General features: G+C 47.6%; 1 protein-coding gene across 4 annotated transcripts in view; it reads right to left on the bottom strand.

Annotated features, from left to right (window-relative positions):
• The window catches only part of daam1b (dishevelled associated activator of morphogenesis 1b), a 53,994-nt gene that overhangs the window by 9,937 nt on the left and 21,532 nt on the right, over positions 1 to 22,525 (bottom strand). For 3 of the 4 annotated variants that reach the window (XR_013133168.1, XM_077016856.1, XM_077016855.1), the window contains exons 2-17: positions 18,416 to 18,715; positions 13,311 to 13,400; positions 6,816 to 6,887; positions 6,013 to 6,107; positions 5,100 to 5,433; positions 4,872 to 4,982; positions 4,563 to 4,666; positions 4,385 to 4,451; positions 4,180 to 4,297; positions 3,611 to 3,749; positions 3,420 to 3,478; positions 3,111 to 3,298; positions 2,604 to 2,915; positions 2,257 to 2,364; positions 1,413 to 1,442; positions 1,120 to 1,217 (exon numbers count right to left, since the gene is read on the bottom strand). Coding sequence is in view for 3 of the 4 variants with exons in the window: in XM_077016856.1 (XP_076872971.1) it covers positions 1,120 to 1,217; positions 1,413 to 1,442; positions 2,257 to 2,364; positions 2,604 to 2,915; positions 3,111 to 3,298; positions 3,420 to 3,478; positions 3,611 to 3,749; positions 4,180 to 4,297; positions 4,385 to 4,451; positions 4,563 to 4,666; positions 4,872 to 4,982; positions 5,100 to 5,433; positions 6,013 to 6,107; positions 6,816 to 6,887; positions 13,311 to 13,400; positions 18,416 to 18,598 (2,108 nt within the window). In the remaining variant the exon portion in view is untranslated. The remainder of the gene's footprint in view (positions 1 to 1,119; positions 1,218 to 1,412; positions 1,443 to 2,256; positions 2,365 to 2,603; positions 2,916 to 3,110; positions 3,299 to 3,419; positions 3,479 to 3,610; positions 3,750 to 4,179; positions 4,298 to 4,384; positions 4,452 to 4,562; positions 4,667 to 4,871; positions 4,983 to 5,099; positions 5,434 to 6,012; positions 6,108 to 6,815; positions 6,888 to 13,310; positions 13,401 to 18,415; positions 18,716 to 22,525) is intronic. The other variant, XM_077016857.1, reaches the window with a different exon arrangement.

Here is a 22,525-nt window from a genome sequence, read left to right as displayed (position 1 = left end):
AGAAGAAATGTTTAAAAACACATATGCACACACGCAACTGACCAGCTGAACACTTTCTGCCAGTGACCTGTCCTTCCAACATCTCCAAAATCCCTCCTTCATGTGGAATAATTATTCCAGACCAGAAAAGCCCTTCATCACCCTCCCCCATAACCAAAGAAACCCAGGGAAATACTCTGGCTTGCCATTTTGGTTTGTTTGACTCATTTAAACACTCTTGAGGACAGATCCGCTTGCAGATGAAGCCAAGCCACAATCAGTTAGTGCGCCCACATGTGTCTGAGGCCAGCCTGGCTGACCAGCTGTGACTAGCTGTTCCACTTTCATGGGCTCAGCTTCTCACACCACATTCAAAAATTGATGGCCATATAAAAGAATAAAAAGGTCACAGCATATTAAATATGTCAATGATGATGAGCAAAAAGAGGTTTAATCAGGTTTGCTTTTGCTCAGGTAATTTGTAAAGATTGCCAAGATATACTTAGAATGTTTAGTGAGAGAATAAATGTCTTCACTTTGTAGTTTTAAAGAAAAATTTGAGAAAGCAATGAATGAAGTCAAATCTTATTTGGGAAAATCACACACTTCAGCAGTTCCAATGTGTGTAAATGAAATGTTTACAGAAATTATTCAAAATGCATCCGGTTTGCTGACTTGCAGTTATGCGAGACTGTCGCTGTGTTTACAATCGCCGTGAGGGCACCAAGAAGACAATCAGACACCCCGGAGTGAGTGGAGCTGGACCAAAATGAGACCTCAAACACTCAAATATCATTCTTGGCAGAAGCCAGCATGTTATCAAGTCTGAAAAATGATTTCTCTGCTTGAACAAGATGAGGAAAACATAAACAAGGAATTTCTGGATGGTGAGGTAAGGTCCTTTCATCTGCGGGACCCACTGCACATTGTGCCGCAAAGAATTCTGGGAAACCGCATCACGCTAACGAACGCACTGCCAACCGAGAGCGTTTATCTGACTGGAAATAACAACTGAAACGAAGTATTTCCATGGAACCCCAGAAGAGACACGATTAAATCAAGCACACGTTCAGTCTTTACACGCAGGATATGACCTCACGTCTGGAAGCCAGAAGGTTCCAGGATAAAAGCATCACTCACCGTGAGAGCAGGATGTTGCAGTTCTGGGCACGCCGGCCGTCGATAACAGACAGCTCTTTGACTTTTTTCGAGCTCAGAGTGTCGTCCTCTGCCTCTTTCTGCAGTGAGTGTCAGAAGACATTCAATACAATCGTTCTGAATTTGAGTTTAAATGCCTCTTCAGTTAATTAATAGGCATGTATAGCTATTAGTTTGAATATCAAACTGAGCAAAAAACTCTTTCCAAATTCATACTATTAGTAAGGCAGCAGGCAAATAAAATAAAAAGTTTAGGATTCTACAGTGACACTTACCTGTTTGCTGTTATTGACCATAAAGAAGTCCTACAACGCAGGCAAGAAGCATGGAAGATTCAGCACATGTTAGAGAGAGCGTGGTTGGTGAATTCAGCCAAAACAACAGGCTAGTGCACAAGATGAGGTGAATGGTAATGCATGGGGGAAGGGGCGTGGCCTGGCGGTGCGAGACACTGCCCCCCCGCTGGCTGCAACATGCATGTCTAATTATTGCACTTAAATATTCAACATTTCAGTTATGCATCGCCAACATGGGTGTCTTCAGTAAAATAACATCGCCAAGTATTATTCAAAAATCATGGGGCACCTGTTTATAGCATTAACGTTACAATGTAATTACTTAATTGATCAACGCAAATAAATAGAAGTGAAAGTGATGGGCATCGTGATTAAAGCGCAGCTGTGTAGCAGCTACCTGGCTTAACACTAATGTGGCTTCATTAGGCATGCTAGCATGCTAGTGTTGCGTCGGTAATGACTAATGTGCATTACAGTTCTTCTGGTGATTATGGAAGCACAACAGATCCAACACGATGAAGACATTCCTTCTTTCTCCATAACAGAAAGGCTCTTTTGATTTGGTACGTAAACATTTTGCCAGATAACACTACTAAGATTTGTTTAAGTGAACAGAGTTGAATTTGGCCACAGTCAGTTTTCCCCATCAAGAACTCTGGCAACATCGTTATGGCTGCATTGCTTTGTTAAGGATTATTACTATTGGAAACTACGGCCCAGCCATCAATATCACAAACACCATGCACGAGTAGCTGCGAATGCTTCGTCAGTCAAGCGAGAGGTCAAGAGAGGCAGGAATGTGATCGTTCTCTGTTTTAATGACCTGTTGTCGCTGGTATGCTGAAAAGGTCTTCTCAATGTCCACCAGGTCCAAGATCTTGAAAACCTTGCTGTCGTCAACCTCAGTCCACACTGTTCCCTCAAGCTTGTTCTGCGTAGAAGGGAAAACGTATACAGAGGTGCATCTAAAGCTACCGAAACTACAGCAAATCGAACTGGTGTGTAAAGTCTAATAATGTAATCATTATCAAGTTGGAAAAAGAGTCACTACACTGATACACAAATGTATCACTACACTGCTTAGCCATCTAGTAACAGGAGTACGTGAAATGCATCAATTAAAATGTGAGAATTTGTCTGGCCTTCTTTCATAGTAGAAGGTAGCCTCACCTCGGACAGCTTGGCCCAGTTGAAGGACTTGAGAGGATTAGACGGCTGGGGAATGTTCTTCTTCTTCAGAGCTGGACCCACAGGTGCCCCAGGAGGAGGGGGTGGCCCGCACAGAGGAGGGCGGCCGGGAAGAGGTGGGGGGCCACCGGGTGGAGGGGGTGGAGGAGGAGGCATCATAGCACCACAGGGTGGAGGGGGTGGGGGAGGAGGCATCATGCCCCCTGGAGGTGGGGGAGGAGGTGGGAGAGTGAACGGCCCACCTGGTGGTCCAGGAATGAGGGGAGGACCACCAGGTACGACGGCTACCTGCCTCTGGAAACATTACAATGAATCCAAATTTAGCTGAAGAACAGAGGGACACATTTGATTTAGCAACAGAAATTACACTGCAGAACAATGTTACTGTAGTATGATTACTGGTGTATTGCGGAAGAACGGGTAATTGCCCCAGAGAAGGGGGTAAATCTGGCTCCGGGGCATAAGAGGCAGGTTTGTGGGCAGCCGTACCGTGCTGAGCTCATGCAGGCGTGCAGAAAGCTCAGAGACTTGCTGCTTGACCGCTCTGTGTTCTCCCGTCTCCTTCTCTAGTTTCTCCTTCATCTTGTTGAGCGTCTGCATCATCTCCTCCTTCTCCTGCGTCTTGGCATCGCACTCCCGGTCTTTCTTCTCCAGCTTCTGCTGGAGCTCATGGTGGTCTGTGGTGGACGACAATCAACCGGTCAACAGGTTCTGATCGTGTTTTTTACTGGAAACGTGTTCTGTCTTTAGTCAGGTAGAAAAAGTTGAAACGGGCACTTCTGAGGAGAACCTACAGACCTTTACGCATCTTCTCTGCTTGCTCCTTCCACTGTTTGACCTCATTTTCATTGACGAGCCTGGAGAGAAAGATTTCTGGTGTTCATTGGTAAATCTAAATACACACAAGTTTGCTGTGTGAATCCTGCATAATGCATAATTGTTAACAGGGAAAGAGGAAAAAACATGGAAAAGAACAAAATGAAACTCACATTCGAACCACATTTTTGACATTAAAGTTCTCTAAAGGGGTGACATCAGGGTCGTGACCTTTGTCATTTTGCAAGACCATCTGTTGGACAATGCGATCAAGAAGCAGCCAGTACTGCACAGTGTTCCCACTCCTTTTATCTGAGAGAGCAGATATGAAATATGTTAATTACGAATATTTTTTATATATATATATAATGTATGTGAACAACCGTCCTTTAAATTTCATAACCGTCGTTAAATGTCCTCTGGGACAGATAGTTATACCAATATACAAGTTATGATGGAATATAAAATTACGGAATTTTATGATCACTCAATAATTTGATGTTAACTTTAAATCAGAAGGCAGTGGTATCACCAGTTTATAATTCACAAATTCAAGAAGGGAGGGGAATCTTTATTGTTTAAAGATTTTAATATTTTAATGGTGAATGGAGGAACACCAAAGTAAGAATTTCATTGCACAGTGTAACTGCCTGTTTCTGCTGGGCACATGACAATAAATCTCTTGAATCTTGAATCTTGGGAGAGGAAGTCAGAAGGCAGAAAATGAAAGAAGACAACTCACAAGGCATGAGCAGGCAGTGGTGCAGTATGGACATGAAGTGGGGGTACGCGTCCGTGTGGGTCATCTTCTTGCGTATGAGCTCAAACACCTGACTTGCACTTTTAGTGTCTATATGCACCTGAACGGAGGAGAGACAGTAGAGTTCATTTATCTGAAGTCGACCGGCTTCTCAAGTCAAGAGCGGCCGACCTCTGTGTCCACTCACACTGTCGAAGCGTCTGGAGAGAGTTAGCTCGTCATCGTTTCTCAGCATTTCAAAGTAGTCCAGATGTCTGAGGAAAGAAGAGATAGCACGTAGAAATATGGCACATTTACATTTACACGTTGGTCATCAACCGGAAGCCCCGTCATCGAGAGTTTCCCTGTTCCCACGTCTGACTTACCGGTCCAGAGTGGAGTTATCATGCGACCTGAGTTTATCGATGATGGGCTGGATCCCCAACATGAGGAACTCGTATCTCAAATGTACTCTGAACTCAAGACTGGCCTATGAGTGAAATCACATTCAGACATAAGCAAAAGGTTTAATGTGTAGCATGTAACTTTTCCACATATGCAGAAGTGCGAGTGCCATATAAACACTTTAATGAGGTGAGGAAGAAAGAAAAAACCATCTTAATGAGGACGTACCGCTGTGGAATCTACATGAGGCAAAGTGCAGAGAGACGAACTATAACAGAACTGTTGCTTACCTCGCCAGCACCTTGGCTGAGAACGGCGTTAATGAAGGACATGACGGCCGTCTTCAAGCTAACCTCATCCCTGTACCGGCCTGTGCTTCGGTCCAGATCATTCAGAAGCATCTGCACAGAGGACAGTTGTAGCTGAATACAAACTTAACAAAACATCCTGCCACGTCTACCCTACAGCTGGTGCAGATGGGCCGAGAAACATTACTGAGTCTGCTGTTTGGTCCCCACCTGAAATCGTGTGCGCTCACTGGCGAACTTCTGGTAGTGCAGCATGGCCTCCAGGACCTTCTTATGACCCCCGGGCACCAGGCACACAGCTCCCAGGATCTCCAGCACGGCCACCTTGGTCTTGATGTTGTCGGTGGCCAGGCTCTGAGCGATGATGTTGATGCTCTCAGAGTGCGAGAGCACGTGGGCGCGCCCTTGCGAGTTGTTCATCAGCGCCTTGATGCAGCCAATGAGCGACGTGTGGATCTGGGACTCCGTCGTCTCGTAGTCCATGCTCTTCAGGAAGTTCAGGATGCACGTTAGGCCATCCAGGTCGATGAACCGAGTGACGAACCTGCGGCACAAGAGGTAGGAATCCCCTTCAGTGGCCATGTGGACACTTACTACTGGCCAACACACAGTGGATATGAGCACAAACAACTTATGGCACAGACAAACGTCGTTAGGGACGGAGCAGAGCGGAGTGTCGGGATTCCAGCTTGGCAAAAGGCCGAGACAGGAACCCGCCGACAAACATGTGCGACTCCTTATTTTCCCACACTTGTTAATGACAAACAGTCAGCACAGAGCCGAACAAAGCGAAGGCGGACGTAACGAGAGGCCAACGCGGTCTCATGCTCATCGATAGATGGAAAACTTAATGACACATTACATCATCAATACGTTAACACGAGTGGACGTGAAGCAGATGCAGCCATAGGCCTGACGGTTTGGAACTTTTGCATAAATGCCAGCAAAGCTCAGGACTGTGTGCACAAATACAGCACTTCTCATATCAAAAACAGAACCATGGTCATCAATGCGAACAAAGTCAGGCAATAACTGTCAGAAACCAGGCCTTTCAGATTTCAGACGTACTCATGTAAAACGATCACCACGTTTGCATTTGTTTGATATGCTAATGTGGGCAGACCTCATTGGCTGAGTCCGCAGGGCAGTCTTGAGGCTTTCTATGGTCTTGTTGCGCTCCTCTTCATCCTCTTTCTCCAGAGCCAGCAGAGTCTTCCTCTGTGGAGGAAAGACACATAAGGACACTGTACCAAAGCACAGTCTGCCTCAGCAGAGAGATGGGATCAAACACTGGTACCCCGGTACACCAACACGCAAAATGTAATAAAAATTTTAAATATATGAGTTTCTTCAGCAGACTAAGCGTAAACACAAATGTAAGAACATAACAAAAAGATGACGTCCTATGTACAGGTTCAAAACAACGCCATGAACACTGAATCTTGTGAGGACTTTTGCAAAAAAAAAAAAAAAAAAAAAAGTGTAGTAGGGCAAGTTGTCTCTGCCAAAACAAATCGCAGTGATATAACCCATAAAACATGATATGACATATGACATAACCCAAAAACACCAAGCTTCTCAATTAGAGACCACTGTACTATGACTGACAATAAACAAGAGGATTAGCAATTAAATCATTTTTTTCTTCTCATTGGGGTTTTTATTTTGCCTCAACTCCCGATTTCCAATCTCACATAATCTCTTGACATTTTGAGAAGGCAGACATCTTTGGATTTGGCAAGAAAATTCATAAAGAACTTGTGCAGGGTTTATGTGCAGATGTTCTATGGCAGTAACCTTTCATCCTGTTATTCAACTATATTCTCTTTTTCTTTACTTGACATAGAAGAGCAACTATTGCAATTATTAACCACAGATAAAAGTCTGAAGTTAAATATTTGCTGCAAGATAAGCGAGTATACTTACAGCTGCCATTGAGTTCAGCTGGTCGATGTAGTATTCTGGCCAGCTGGTAGCACCTTTATTCTCTTCTTGTTCCTATAAAAAAAGGAATCAGAATCATGTACTGGAACGAGCAACAAGACGTTCATCCTAAAGTGAGCCGAATACCTGGCCGCTTCTTGAAAAGTGTAAATTCATAAAATCTTAGACCCACATTGTATATGACTTCTATTTTATAGGAGTCAGTGCATCAATCTGTGTTGACCCAGTGTTGCCCTGGGAAACGAGGCAATCATGATATCAGCAGAAGTGCCCAGTGCTCGTGACCTGGGCAGTGACCTAGTGTGAATGAGCTAGCATGTGTCACCTTGCCAACGTCATTGGGACTGATGTAGCATAATTTGGACACAACGTGGGAGCTGGACAATTGGTAGAACTTTGGAAGAGTGAAAAATAAATTCAAACCAATGTGGAGATGAACACAATGTCAGGAGGGCTGGACGTGTGAAGCAACATGCTGTATTCATCACTGGCGCAAGAACAGATGAACAATTAAGCAATTTTCCCTTTTTCAACGAGACATAATACGTGTTTACCTGATGCTGCTCCAGACAGAGAGGGACGTTTATAGCAGAATTTTACTGACAAATGTGCATAAAGAAAAAATTCCCCATGTTTGCATACATGTTTTATTTTGCACACACCAAGTACAGAAGTAGAGCCAATACACTGGAGAACGCTTGCAGCAAAAATAAAACAGATTTAAGAAGTAGGGCAGCATAGCTAGCAGGCCCAGTTCTCCAGCAGAGCTGTTCTGAGACCTGTGAAATACAGCTAACAGGACACCTGAGTAAGACTACACAGGCCCAGATACACCACTACTCTCAATCCCACTACATCCGACACACCGGTAATCTAGCAGGTGCAGGTTTGTTTAGTAGGACGATCACCAAGCCTGCTGTCTGCTGGCCATTCCCTTCACTGCTGAAAACCTGCTGACGTCCACAATTCAGAACTAATATGAGTCAATTAGTCAACTGCTTCGATGCAAGTGTGTCCGGTACAGAACAGCTGCAGGTGTTTTCTTACATGTCAGCGCCGAGTTGAGAATATCCAACCAATAGAAATCTTGTGGTCAAAAACCAGTGATGTCGAGTTGGAGGAGGGCCGCCACCAAGTGTGTTTAGCAAACAATGGGCACATGTGCTCAAGTCCTAGAGGGTCCAGCCACGGGTTAATGGTTTCCCCTGCTCCAACACACCTTGTAAAGCCAATAATTACCTGATTAGTTGTATCAGGCATGAAGCTCTACACTGTAGTAGAGTTGAACATGCCTGAGGTTTATTCTCTTCTGCATACCTACAGGTGTTTCTAATAACTACATGCTTCTAATAGAGTGGATGGTGAGTGTGTGTGTAAAAGGATTACTGCTCATAAGGTCTTGTGCTGCGTTCTGGCTGCTTTAGGGAGGCAGACTGGATGAGGCGCTTGAGTTTGCCAAACCAAAATGGGCTTTGCTGTTTTCATTAAGTGCCCTCACTGCAATGCAAAGACACAAAGCCTTAGAGCCAAGATGGAGCCTGAAACACTCATGGGAAGCACATAATCAAAGAGCAGCAGGCCAGTTAAAGTGTGAGGAATGCTTCTTCTTCCAAAAGGGAGACGATTAATTCCAGTGTGTGTGTGTGTGTGTGTGTGTGTGTGTGTGTGTGTGTGTGTGTGTGTGTGTGTGTGTGTGTGTGTGTGCTTCTTAGCTGGGCAGTTTTTAATTGTTGCCACGGACACTGAGCAGGCTGGAGGAGAAAGCCCTGTCATGGCTCTGTCCCCAGTGGCTACAATGTGGGACAACCCAGCCATTTCATGCCAGGCCTCTACCAGGTCTCCTGGGGACCATGCCAGCTGGCCGTGGGAGGCAGAAGACATGAAGCCCCAGAGCAGCTCACACCTCCTTCTGCACCCGTCCATTCCACACCAGGCACTGGAACGTAATGAGGGCGGGTCTACACACAGACCATCCACATTACCAGACCTCCCCCACCTCAAGAATTACAATGATAGATGTTCAGTCAACACAAGAGAAGAAACAATTCAAAAATGGATCAGGAAGGGTGTCAACAGTTCTTCTCCAGTGATATAAATCCATAAAACTGCACAATGAGAAAAAATAAGAAGCATGAATCCACACACAAAACACACACACACACACACACACACACACACACACACTGTTTACAGCTGTCTGTTCTGTTTTAAAACACAGCTATAGTCCCAAATCATAAAACCCTGATGTAGTATTTCAAACATACACTTGAATAATACTTCAAGTAAGAATAAGTCCAACGGCCTCCAGCTCTTCACCGTCTGGTCTGTCGGGAAGATTACAGTGAAATGATCACTTTCCAGGCACTAATGTGCTTGGCTCTCTGCCCAAGAAACTTGGCCTAAACAAGTGCGCGTGGGGCTGTCAGTTTCTGATCCTGACCTTTGATCTGCATCTCTGCAGAAAAGACACTGAAGCCAAGACACATTTTTAACTAAACAAGTTCATTAGATGAAAAATTCCAAACAAGATTCTCTGAACATGTCTGAGCAAGCTAACTCAATGCCCAAACACACCTGTTCAACTCTGCTATCTCCCAGAGTTTTAAATCTCTCCTAATCAGTCTGCGGTGTTTAGGTCTGAGCTTAAGAACCTCCTCAAACCTCAGCATAAGCATAACGTGAGATTATCAAAGCATCAATCACTTCTTCTGAAAGGGATTTGCGTGCTCCAATTTCAGACCTTCACAGCAAAACAGATGAGGAGGAGGAGGAGGAGGAGGAGGAGGGCTGATACACACACTGATGCTTCTTCCCCCCTCATGCAGGAGCAGAAGAGCCAGGAGACCTTCAGTCCTGGCTCAACACCAGGAGCTGTCTGTGGCCCTCGCAGCACAGCGTGTCCGGGACAAGGACAGATGTCTGCAGAATGAGTCGTGGTGCGGGACTTAAAATAGGACTCCGTCCCTCACAGGGTTGGAGGACCTCTATGCATGGTGGTTTCCTTTGAGAAATGGCCCTCACCCTCACCCTGATGGAGGTGAACTGAAGACATCTCTTTATGACTCAGGCCTGAGGCTGCAGGTAAGTTCAAAAGGAAGGTGGACAACACAAAAACCTTCCACTGAAACCTTACGAAAGTCACAAATAGAACAGTTCTGTCTTAATAGAAAATAACCCTGAATGGCTGAGATGCAGGGCACGTGAAATCCAGAAGTATGACAATTGTGACTAAATGCTTAAGGCACGAGTTGCATGTCGTTACACACCCCAAAAAAATAAACCCCATTTGCCCCGAGGTCTCATCAGCCCTACAAATCAATCACGCCGCCTTCGCAGCCCTGGTGGTTAAAGCTCCGTCTGCCTCAGGGGGGGTACTGAACTGTGGAGACAGGCCTGGACTGGTGGCGCTGCGGGACGGAGAGAGGGATGCGGCGGTGACGGGCACGGCGCTGTGCTCAGGGTCCGGTTCCAACGCAAACACCCGGGCCCGTCGGAGCTGGCGCGGGTGCCGTGTCATTAGCCGAGCGGAAGCGCCGCGGGTCTCTGTGGTTATCGGGGGGGGGACGCGGTGCCAAGCTGCTCCGGGCGGACCTGCTCCTGAAAGTGTGGCACAGCACCGAGGTGCAGGAGAGCGTGGACGGGGAGGAGCTCCTTGTAGCGAGCTTGCCAGCCCGGCAATGGACCCCTATACCCATTAGAAACAACAGCTGCACCTGCACTGGACCCCTATACCCATTAGAAACAACAGCTGCACCTGCACTGGACCCCTATACCCATTAGAAACAACAGCTGCACCTGCACTGGACCCCTATACCCATTAGAAACAACAGCTGCACCTGCACTGGACCCCTATACCCATTAGAAACAACAGCTGCACCTGCACTGGACCCCTCTACCCATTAGAAACAACAGCTGCACCTGCACTGGACCCCTATACCCATTAGAAACAGCAGCTGCACCTGCACTGGACCCCTATACCCATTAGAAACAACAGCTGCACCTGCACTGGACCCCTATACCCATTAGAAACAACAGCTGCACCTGCACTGGACCCCTATACCCATTAGAAACAGCAGCTGCACCTGCACTGGACCCCTATACCCATTAGAAACAACAGCTGCACCTGCACTGGACCCCTATACCCATTAGAAACAACAGCTGCACCTGCACTGGACCCCTATACCCATTAGAAACAACAGCTGCACCTGCACTGGACCCCTATACCCATTAGAAACAACAGCTGCACCTGCACTGGACCCCTATACCCATTAGAAACAACAGCTGCACCTGCACTGGGAGAGCTTCCTGTTTGCTTTGGACTCAACAACCTTTTCCTTACAAAACACCCCCACCTGTCTGAGGCTGTGGGAACCGGGCCAGGAGTTCTGCTGACTCAGCGGTACTGTTGCTACACTGCCAGAATTCATCTCCCGACAACCGTGCACCTCAACTCCCTAAATCTGTCCATTCTTTGCACTTTTGCCCTCTCCTGGGGAAGATGCCCAAATGAACTGCGTCAAAAAGCCCCAAAATCAGAATGTCCTAGTGCTGCTTAGGTAAGAGGTAGAACACCACTGGAAGGTAGATCTGAGGGGCACACACACACACACACACACACACAGAATGGCAGTCAGACAGTGAAGCGCATCTCCTTTGCAAACACCAGAAGGCAAGAGAGAAACTGTAAGAAAGTTGGTGCCCTATTTCACGCATAATTGTGCCCTTTTTAGTCTCCCTGTCCCAGGACAATTACAAATTAGGCCCGTAATTGGGACACTGCATGTGTGGTTGGACAAGAAGTAAATGCCAAGATCTCCTAAATCCCCCCCCCCACCCAAATAGGATTCGTTACATGTGAAGAGAGCCGACATCATCTTATGCAAACTGTTTATTTAATTTGCATCAGGGCCACCAAGCAATTTTCAACACTAGTGATCAAAGGAAAATCGTGTGGTTTTTTTTATGCATCTCCAGGGGTTGTGGAATGGAGCGAGCACATCAACCTTCGTCTCTGGGGCGAGTTCTCAAGACAACCACAGTGGCTTATGTGTGTATATATATATATATATATAAAAAACACCTAGCAGAGTTAAATGAGTGCAGGCATAAATGAGTCAGCCCCTGCTGGGATTGGGATTACTCGTGAGTAAATCAGCCTCTCCCTCTCCCAGCCTGACCTTGCTGGGGAGGCAATAGAGTGAACATAGCTCATTTCTTTTGTTCCTGCCCCCACCTAACCAACCCCCCCCCCCCCCTCCCACGTCCTTGAGGGGAACGAGCTGTGCCACCCTAACAAGGTGAACATGTCGCGTTGGCATGCTTACATACAGCAACTCTCGTGTAGAGCTGTTCTCCACGACGCTGCTTGGAGGCGGATCTGAGCAGCTGAGCGCTGATCCTGGTGTCTGGCTGCTGTCTGGGCTTGATTAGTTCAGTACGGGGGTCGCAGACATGACTCAGCCACCCATCTCCAACACACGGGGCCAGTTATGTTCTTGATTCAAGTTGTGTGGAGTGTTTAGGAGACGTCTCCAGAGGATTAGAGTGTCGTTCCATGATTTTGTGGTGCAAACAGAATGCACTGTCAGAACAAACGTGAGACAGATAAGCAAAAAAAAAAGTTTGGGGGTCCAGCAGTTGAGGAATCTACTCATAAGTCATTCGTTGCATAGTCTTTAGCCACTGAATAAGGTCAAAGGTCAGCTAGCCACAAGGCTAAACCGTTCTCTTCCTACAGTGACGGTGCTCACCCAGGTGCCTTTAGACAGGTGACCCCACCCCTCTGGGCCTAGAATGGACCATCACAGCACCATTACACAACATTCTAAGCAGTCATGTGACTGGACAGCATTCCCTGTGCTCAGGCCAGACTCGTGGAACTCTTCGTTCCTCTTAAAGACTGAGTGCAGAAAAGCAGCAAGACTGTCCCTTCGTGACCAGGATCTCAGACAGATGGAGCAGTTTTGTCCTGAGAGGTCAAAGGTCTTTCTTTCCTCTCTCAACATTCAGGAGCCGACACAGTGGACAGAGGCACGGACTGTGTTAAACAAACACATTGTCCCCTCGGATGAAAGAGTTCCACTTACATGCACCTCTCTGTGAAAAGTGGCCACTTCTGACCACTGAAGTAGCCGGTCTCTGAGCTGAAAGTGAGCTTCTCTGGACAGAAGAGGGACGTTGAGCAACAGCCCGTTTATACCAGAGTTCTAAGTGGCAGCACTTTGATGGGTCTTTGATCGGCGTCTCTAACACCACAGAAAAGTGTCGCCGTTGTCCCGAGGACCAGCTGAATAGCAATTACAACACACATGCCTGCACGCACACACACACACATGCCCACCCACACACATGCCCACCCACACACACACACACCCACACACACACACACACACACACACACACACACACACACACACACACACACACACACACACACACACACACACACACACACACACACACACACACAGTTCTCACCTTTTTCTTGCTACAGTAAATCTGCCATTTCTTTTCAGCAGGCAATGCAAACATGGCTTCCCTGTGCTTCTCTGTGAGGTCCAGCTCATCCTGTGAGGAGAGAGAGAGAGAGAGAGAGAGAGAGAGAGAGACAGAGAGAGAGACAGAGATAGAGAGACAGAGAGAAACAGAGAGAGAGCGAGAGAGAGAGAGAGACAGAGAGAGAGAGACAGAGAGAGTTAAGACATTACAAACCTGCAAACTTCACAACACGCCAGATGAGACAATGTTCAGTCAACTAATTAAACAGCACCACATCCTGCTGTTTGTCGACCACATCAACTTTTTTGTGTGCCTGTTTACTGCAATCTCCTTTTTTCCTGTGTTACATGGGGAAAGAGGGAGAGAATATAAAGATTTAATCAAACTCATTCACACACATTTTTGTGAGTGCACACACTGTAATTCTTTTGACTGTGAAATCTCGACCACAAGCTTCTCCACCAGCAATTTCCTTTCAATTGGTCCTGGAAATAGCACCAGTAACAAGTGCTGTGTTGTGGCTGGCCCTCCACGGGGGTGTGGCTGGCCCTCCACGGTGGGTGTGGCTGGCCCTCCACAGTGGGTGTGGCTGGCCCTCCACGGTGGGTGTGGCTGAGACAGCTCCAGATAATTTGTGGTTGTGGACGCAAGAGCTGTTTTCCAGTCCCAGCTGACCCCCAGCAGACCTTGCAACAATCTTAATTCTCCAGATATATACAAACACACACCCACAAATTCCAGCAGTATCTCCGTGTCTGTGGCAGCGAAACTATGTACTTACATGCACAATTGCACAGCCTTCTTAATCTCCCTCTGCCTCCAGAGGCCCGGAGGGTGGGGTAGGGGTGGGGTGAGGGTGGGGTAGGGGGGGTACATTCCCTTTCACCATCCTCCCAGACTCCAAACAGAGCGAGCCTGCCAGTGGATTCCACAGCGGCCCACGTATTAAGGCGGTGCAGGACACTGGCGATGTGGGTTCACAGAACCGCTTCGTTCTGCTGGGCTGGGTCACATGGTCAAGATGTCACATGGTGTAATTCCAGGGCGTGGTCCAACTGTTGGCACGTATACATCATCAGCTGCCCTTAGTGTAAGTATGACAGCTGGCTTCATCCCCCAAAACATGCGTTCTGCCACGATCCTGAGGTGGGAATCTCACCCGTGATGAAGAGGACGGTGGAAACCAACTGCACATACCAGCAAACTACAGACATCCGTAGATGTTAACACCACATTGGTAGATGGAAGATTGAAACAGCAAACGTTTGCGGTGTAAAGACCGTGAGACGGAAGCCCCACAGGTTCCCTGCATATTAAAGCAGGCTGGCCTCTAGCGACCCTGCCCGCAATTCCCCGTCTTTATGCTGGAGTTGTAGCTACTATCCAGCAACACTGAAGTCACTTGAAAAGTCTCATGTACCATGTACCGTGTCTTTGGCGGTGATACACGTGGAGACATTACCATCACCACAAGGGTAAATGCCCAGTGGGGATGTCTGCATGCCTTCCTACCCGGGTCACTTGTGTAGGAGTTTTTCTAATCAGCCACTTAAAAAAAAACGGAGCTGATGTCCTTCCTGTCTGGGTAGTCATGGTGACAGTAATGTCCGTGGCGTCCAGTGAGGGACATTGCACAGAGGAAGAGCTGTGGCCCCCCCTTCCTGCCCTGGGTCTCTGCCATCAGTCCCCTTCCTGCTAATCTCTCATCCCATCGGATATGAAGTGCACATTCGGCAAAAAGCATCCCCCCCCCCCCCACACACACACACAGCACTGCCATTTTTACTACCTCTACACACAGGTAGTTAAAACTGCAGCAAGGTACAGAGAAACAGGACGTTTCAGAAAAAGGTCCCTCACCTGCAATGTGTAATGCCCTCTTCCTCACACACACACACACACACACACACACACACACACACACACACACACACACACACACACACACACACACACACACACACACACACACACACACACACACACACACTGCTATGCTATCATGCAGTAATACAATCACTATATTCAGCCGTGCTGCGTTATAACTGCACCGCATCAAGTCTCTTCACAACACGTCTGGTCTAGTTTCGTCCTCATCACCAAACAGAACATCAGTGATAATGCTGAGGGCTCATCTGCTTATCAAAGCTCTCGTAACATAATCTCGCTTCCACCATGGGCAACATCAGGTAAAGAGAGAGCTACAGAGAGCTAGACAGGTCTACGTGTGTGTGTGTGTGTGTGTGTGTGTGTGTGTGTGTGTGTGTGTGTGTGTGGTTGAGGAGCGGAGTTGTTCTTTGATATTGCACTTAGAGTTTCATGTTGCAGGGGCACGGCTGTGATCGTATGGGCTGCAGAGAGCTCTCCACACACAGGCATGCGGCTTACAGGACCGGCCCGGAGAGCACAGCCCATCTGCAGCCCAGCCCAGGAACTCAGCAGTGGCACGCAGCTCAATAAAACATCACAGGGCCATGTGGGCCATCTGTGTGGCTGCTGAGACACATTTCTAATATGGACAGCAGTTTGGTTTAACTAATGCACATTATATGCCATGGTTCCTGTCCCAAAGTCAAACATATCAGCTTCCAGATCTTAATCAGTTCATATTTAAAGTATTTGCACTGTAATTAAAGTCAAGACTGCGACCAAGGGCTGTTCCAGCCACGAGGTTTATAAGACGATGGCCACAGCGTTTACCACAAGGTCGGGCACCGTCCACATCACTGAATCCTTGTATGGTTCTGTCCCCCTACTCACCGTTTATGCCTTCATCTCCAAGCTATATAAGGGAATACACAGAGTGCAGATTTGAGTCACTGGGTTTCCACATTAAACCAAGATGTTTAAAGCTTCCGTCTGTGCCCAGTTCTGTTACCTATACAAAACTCACACACGAGTCCCAGACAAAAGAGTAACCTCTCAGGCATTCTCCAAACCCCTCCATCATAAATTTGTAGCTTCCGTGGAAAATCTCGGTTCCCACACCACGTATTATTCACATGGAGCGGCCCCTCAAAACAGCTTTACGATGCATTATTCTCACGCACACAGTACACAGACACTCGTGACAGGGCTCATTCAGGAGGGACCGTACTCTGTAAAAAACAGATTCCCTGACTCGGTTTAACTTAATCAACTCATGAGCTAAAGAACATTAGATCGTTTGGGCTTAGTATGCAAAGTAAAATCAAATCAGGATGTACGAGTGAAGCTACAGTTTATATATCTAATATATAATATATATCAGTTTAGGATATCTAAATAAAGAAAACGTGTTTTCTCAGTTCCATCACATTATTGAATGTTTGAAAAGGGGAAATTATATAAAAAAATAAAATAAAATGTCATTTTTATAAACTAAAATTGTATAAAAAATTATATATCAATGATTTGTGAAAGATTAACATTATTAATAACCAACAGAGACCCTAGGTAGGTGGTCTTCAACAGATACAGAACTATTCACAAGACAGAATGTGTACATGCTGCCCCATTACAAGACTGTAATTTACAACCTGAACATTGACTCAGTCCAGAGCCCCACGTGGCCGAGTCTCTGAAGCGTGTAAACATCTCCGTCAGAGTGAAGGGAAGAGCGACTGAAGCAGCTTTGTGTTGTACATCAATTCAGACCAACATGTGGGACAGACAGGCTGAAGAGAGCCAGGAGAAAAACAAGCAATTCGTCTCCAGCGCGGCCGCGGCACACGGCCACTCAATGGGGCCCACTGATGCGCACAGCAAAGACGGTCGACGTACAGAGCACAAGTTGAGCCAACAGACCACAGGGGTTGGCAGAGAGCAAGAGAGAGGCGTGAGGAAGAAATGTACACACGAGAGAGAGAGAGAGAGAGAGAGAGAGATGTATTACAGGATTATTTGTAGGCTGCTCTAGTTTGATCAGTCATTACACCACAATTACAGCAGATGAGTGAGGGAGTGGACTAGGGGCGGAATAGAGGAGTGAACACACTTCATGATGTCTGTGTGTGCTACATAGTGGACATGATAACAAAAACAACACTATTAATATCAACTACCCAATACGTGGTGTCATCCTTTACTATCAAAATAGCCTCAACCTATTGGATTATTATTGCATCGCACCATGAAGTGTACTGTAAAACTGGACAGTTCTTTAAGACGGAAAAGGCTTCCAGTGTTTAAGAGGGTTGAAGTTCAGTGATGTTTGGACCACTGTTAAGAACATCACAGATGTTCATTGTCTAGTTGTGTGTTTCAAGTGTTATCTTGAAATATGGGAACATCGTGGCCGCTGTGTTCACATCACAGGATTCTTCTGCTTTGTAGCACATTCTTCATCTTTAATTGGAGGGCAACAGCTGTTGTGGGTGGAAGGCCTCGTTTAACTTTCCTCAAATGTAAACAACATGATGGAAGGAAAAAGCACTCCTAAACAGAGCCGGCATGGTCCAGGGGCCCAGGGGTCCAGGGGTCCTGCTTTAGTGTCCTGCAGACCACGGCAGGCATCTCTGCACGACAGCAACAGGTCCCGCTGAAACTGCTCACATGCACAGTGCAGCCTTGCAAACCTTGAGACTGGGCCACCAAACTCGAGCCCGAGGTCTTTTTTTTCCTTTTAAGGCCGTGACACGGCGGTGTGTATCCGCCATTCTGTAAAGGGTCCATGAGTTTTGCCATCCAACAGTTCCCACCTGGCGAGTGCAGCTTGTGACCACCATACTTCACTGTGTTGAAATGCCGCTGTTGTGACATACACCTGCAATGACAACCTGCCTAGCATCCTTTGTACTTTTGATTTAGTTCTTGTAATTGTGAAAAAGTTCTTTTTGTTTACGTTATATGTCTATCTAGCCATTACACAAGCATATACAACGTTCAACACTTAACACTCAGGACTGCAAATGACATAAAACATGCACACTGGCATATAAACCCACAAACATGATCCCCCGATGATGTACACAGCAGCTGCAAACCAGCTGGACAAATTAAAAAATTAAAAAAGCCGAAATTAAAAAGCCGAGCGCACAGCTGCCGCAAACGAGACAACGGCCGACATCACGCGAGCACATTCGCGAGCGCAGCCGGACACTCACCACAAGCTCAGAGAACATGGCGTCCAGCTCGTCGTAGCTGGGGATGGGCAGCGTGGGCTCCATGGTCTGAAGGACAAAGTCCTCCCGGAGACGGTAGGTGATCTCCGGGTGGTCCCCGCTCTGGAAGCAGCAGAAGACGAAGGACATGCCACGTCCTCCGCCGCCACGCTTGCGGGGTGCCATGGCTGCTTGCGATGGGTCCGGGGTCAGGGGGCAAAGGTGAGGAGTGAATGACGAAGGGCTAGTGCTCCTCCCTCGGACGTCTGAGCTCGATCAGCGCGATCCCCCCGTCACAGAGCCCTACAAACACGCAGACACACACAGATCAGTCAGGATGGAGTTTTCAAGAGTACAAAGACATACAGCATAAATCAGTCAAGAAACGGTTCAGGTTTAACACACATAGTTCACATAGTTCACATGAACACATGTTAATTTCCAACCAAACAAGAATAGAAACTGTGGAAACCCAACTGTCGGGAACATGACTAAACATGCTGAATCAGGACCAATAGTGATGCACTGTAAAGGCCACATCTGCTGAGTTCAGTGGACTTTACAAGGCCTACTCACACACAAACGTTTCATATCCTTTTTGGCATTCTAGAGGCAGTAAGCACCAAACACAGTTTGTAACCGCATGTATTGATGCCTGAATGTAGGCACAGGAAGTGAATCCTAGACCATTAGCCTGGACCGTCTCCAGAGAACTACTGTAACGATTGCAATCAGCCCATTGTATTCGTAATCTGACCTCAAGCTCCCTACCTGCACCCTGCTCAGAACACACCGGAAGAGGAACCAGTCCTGTTTGACCCTGGCTGCGTCGTGGTCATTCATAAAGCCCCACTGGGACTGGGAAGATGGTATCAGAGGAGAGTTCAAGCTACATCTCACGCACGGAACCTCACAAGGACAGTGGTAAATTTAAAGGAGATGAGCTGTCCATGTTGTGTTCCTATAGGCACACAACAACTCACTCCATAAACTCACTACAATGACCTATGAAAGCGCTTTCATGACTCGTCAAGGAAAGTTGTAGCTCAAGTGTAATTGTTGTAAAGTTTTAACTCTAGTAAGCCTGTTAATGAGCTATTGGCAAAGTTTATACACCGGTCACCCATTACAAATGTGCACATAGCAGATTCCATTCCAATGTAGCAGGATTTGCAGTGTTAGCTGTCAACACGATATTAGGCTGTACACTACAACTGCTGAGGACATCTGAAGAGATCTTCAGAAACCTCATATATCTGCTACGGAGCACAGAGAAAACAGGAGTTCAACTTTAAAACTACAAATTAATGAACAAATGTTTAAAACCTCAAAATCATTTCGATACACAGCTGGTGATACACAGTCAGCCTTCAGTATGCAGTATATCTGAACCAGCGGTCCAATGTTTTGTGTTGCTGGTCTAAACAGCCCGTGGCCTAAACAGCCCATGTTTCAGACCACAGATGAGGCTGTTGTAGTTCAGAGCTTCACCTTTCACCTTTAAAAACACAAGGCTGAAGGAGGTGGTGGAACTTCCTGTTTATTCTGATCACAAAGTAAGCGAACCCAAAGCAGTTGATTCAGAGTTCCATATTTCTCTTCATATTACCTACTGCCACTGGCCTGTCATTTTGCCATTACTGTGTCCCCCACCAAACAGGCAGCTGAGTCCACGTTGCGCAAACAGTCCACTAAACTCCACTGAACTGGCAGGTGCTGGAAGCAAACACCACACCTGTGCGGCGTGCGAAGAGGAACCGGACAGACCACAGGCTGACGGCGAAGACCCAGTTCCCAGCTGGGACCCTCAGGACATCCACTGGCACAGGAGAGGACAAACATGGACCACGCACGACAGAGAGTGAGACAGGAGGGGACACACGCTTGGAGGAGGTCACGTATGTGTGTGGAAGGCACACGCTTGGAGGAGGTCACGTATGTGTGTGGAAGGCACACGCTTGGAGGAGGTCACGTATGTGTGTGGAAGGCACACGCTTGGAGGAGGTCACGTATGTGTGTGGAAGGCACACGCTTGGAGGAGGTCATGTATGTGTGTGGAAGGCACACGCTTGTAGGAGGTCACGTATGTGTGTGGAAGGCACACGCTTGGAGGAGGTCACGTATGTGGGTGGAAGGCACACGCTTGGAGGAGGTCACGTATGTGGGTGGAAGGTACACGCTTGGAGGAGGTCACGTATGTGTGTGGAAGGCACACGCTTGTAGGAGGTCACGTATGTGGGTGGAAGGCACACGCTAGGAGGAGGTCACGTATGTGTGTGGAAGGCACACGCTAGGAGGAGGTCACGTAAGTGGGTGGAAGGCACACGCTAGGAGGAGGTCACGTAAGTGGGTGGAAGGCACACGCTAGGAGGAGGTCACGTAAGTGGGTGGAAGGCACACGCTAGGAGGAGGTCATGTAAGTGGGTGGAAGGCACACGCTAGGAGGAGGTCACGTATGTGTGTGGAAGGCACACGGATAACTCCTTGCCCTTTTTTTAATAACAGGGCGGGTGGTATGGACGTCCCAGCACCGGCTGTTGGTTACCAGTATAATCTCCACAGCTGGAACACAGCTGAACCTTAACCCCTTCAGCCTGTCTGCCGCCACCAAGGAATCCTGAGCAGCCCCACCCAAGAGGCGGAGCCAGTTCACTCCCCGAAATGCCTGCTCCAATCACGGACTTGAACACTGATTCCAGGCAAACATGTTTCGGCGCACTGATCCCACGAGGCCAAAATGAAATGACATTCCATGGAGGAGCAGAAATGCTATGGGGGTGTTGTGTGGGTACCCCCCCCCCCCCCCTCCAGAAGAGATCACAAACACGCACACACTCCAGCCCTCAGACGCACAATACAGATGCACAATACTACAGGCAGACGGCATAACACTGCAGAATACCCCCACTGCTGTGAGCCCTTACGAGTCTGGCCTGTCAAGGCAAAGTTTCCTGGCTCCCAAACCTCTGGCTAAAAGTGAGAATCCTATCGCATTCGACTACTCCTGCCTGATCATGACCACAGCTTTCAAACTACTACAAAAGACAAATGTGTGCTCTGCTGCCCAGTTAGAACATGAAGGGAGTGTCCACAGGTTCTGGTCGAAGCACATGCAGCGCCTGGCCCAAGGACCTTGAGAGCGCAACCCAACATCCTGCAGCGTTCAGGTGGTTCTTCACATCCTGCAGCGTTCAGGTGGTTCTTCACATCCTGCAGCGTTCGGGAGGTTCTTCACACATGCGCTGCAGAAGGCGGACTGCACTTGTTCAACCCGGCTGGCTACTGCTGTCAGATTTTTTCTGCAGGTTTGGAGGTTGGACCCATGTGGTGGTCACAGGGCTGGAGTAAGGGGTGGCGCTCGGTGTAATCACAAACAACACTCTACGGAAAAGAACCTTTGAGACTCAGAAGTTTATTTCCCATCATTGTGAAACACCAGAAGGACAAGAGAGTGAGACCTCAGTACATTTTAACTGGTGTCAGGCCAAGAAGGATAATGATTTCAAAGTGCAACAATTCCCGGAGCTGGCTCCTCCACACACACACACACACACACACACACACACAGGCACACACACCTCAGATATGCACTGCAACAAAGATAGTCAGCAGAACTGCAGTCTAGCAATCTGCCAGGCCCCTCACACCCTCCCCCCACACACTCCCCACACACCCTCGCCCCACACACTCCCCCCACACACACACTCCCATTAATGGGCTCTGATGTTCAGGTTCCAAACATGTAAAGGGTTCTCTCAATAGAAAAGTGAAGGCCGTGTTAACAACCAGAAACAGTTTTGGGGGACATCACACCCTTCACTCCTCCTGCACCAACCTCACACCCTTCACTCCTCCTGCACCAACCTCACACCCTTCACTCCTCCTGCACCAACATCACACCCTTCACTCCTCCTGTACCAACCTCACACCCTTCACTCCTCCTGTACCAACCTCACACCCTCACTCCTCCTGCACCAACCTCACACCCTTCACTCCTCCTGTACCAACCTCACACCCTTCACTCCTCCTGTACCAACCTCACACCCTCACTCCTCCTGCACCAACCTCACACCCTTCACTCCTCCTGTACCAACCTCACACCCTTCACTCCTC

This window comes from Brachyhypopomus gauderio, chromosome 9 (assembly GCF_052324685.1).
Source record: "Brachyhypopomus gauderio isolate BG-103 chromosome 9, BGAUD_0.2, whole genome shotgun sequence".
NCBI classification, from domain to species: domain Eukaryota; kingdom Metazoa; phylum Chordata; class Actinopteri; order Gymnotiformes; family Hypopomidae; genus Brachyhypopomus; species Brachyhypopomus gauderio.
Note: the sequence above shows the minus strand (reverse complement) of the source record. Positions and strands in the feature narration are given on the sequence as shown.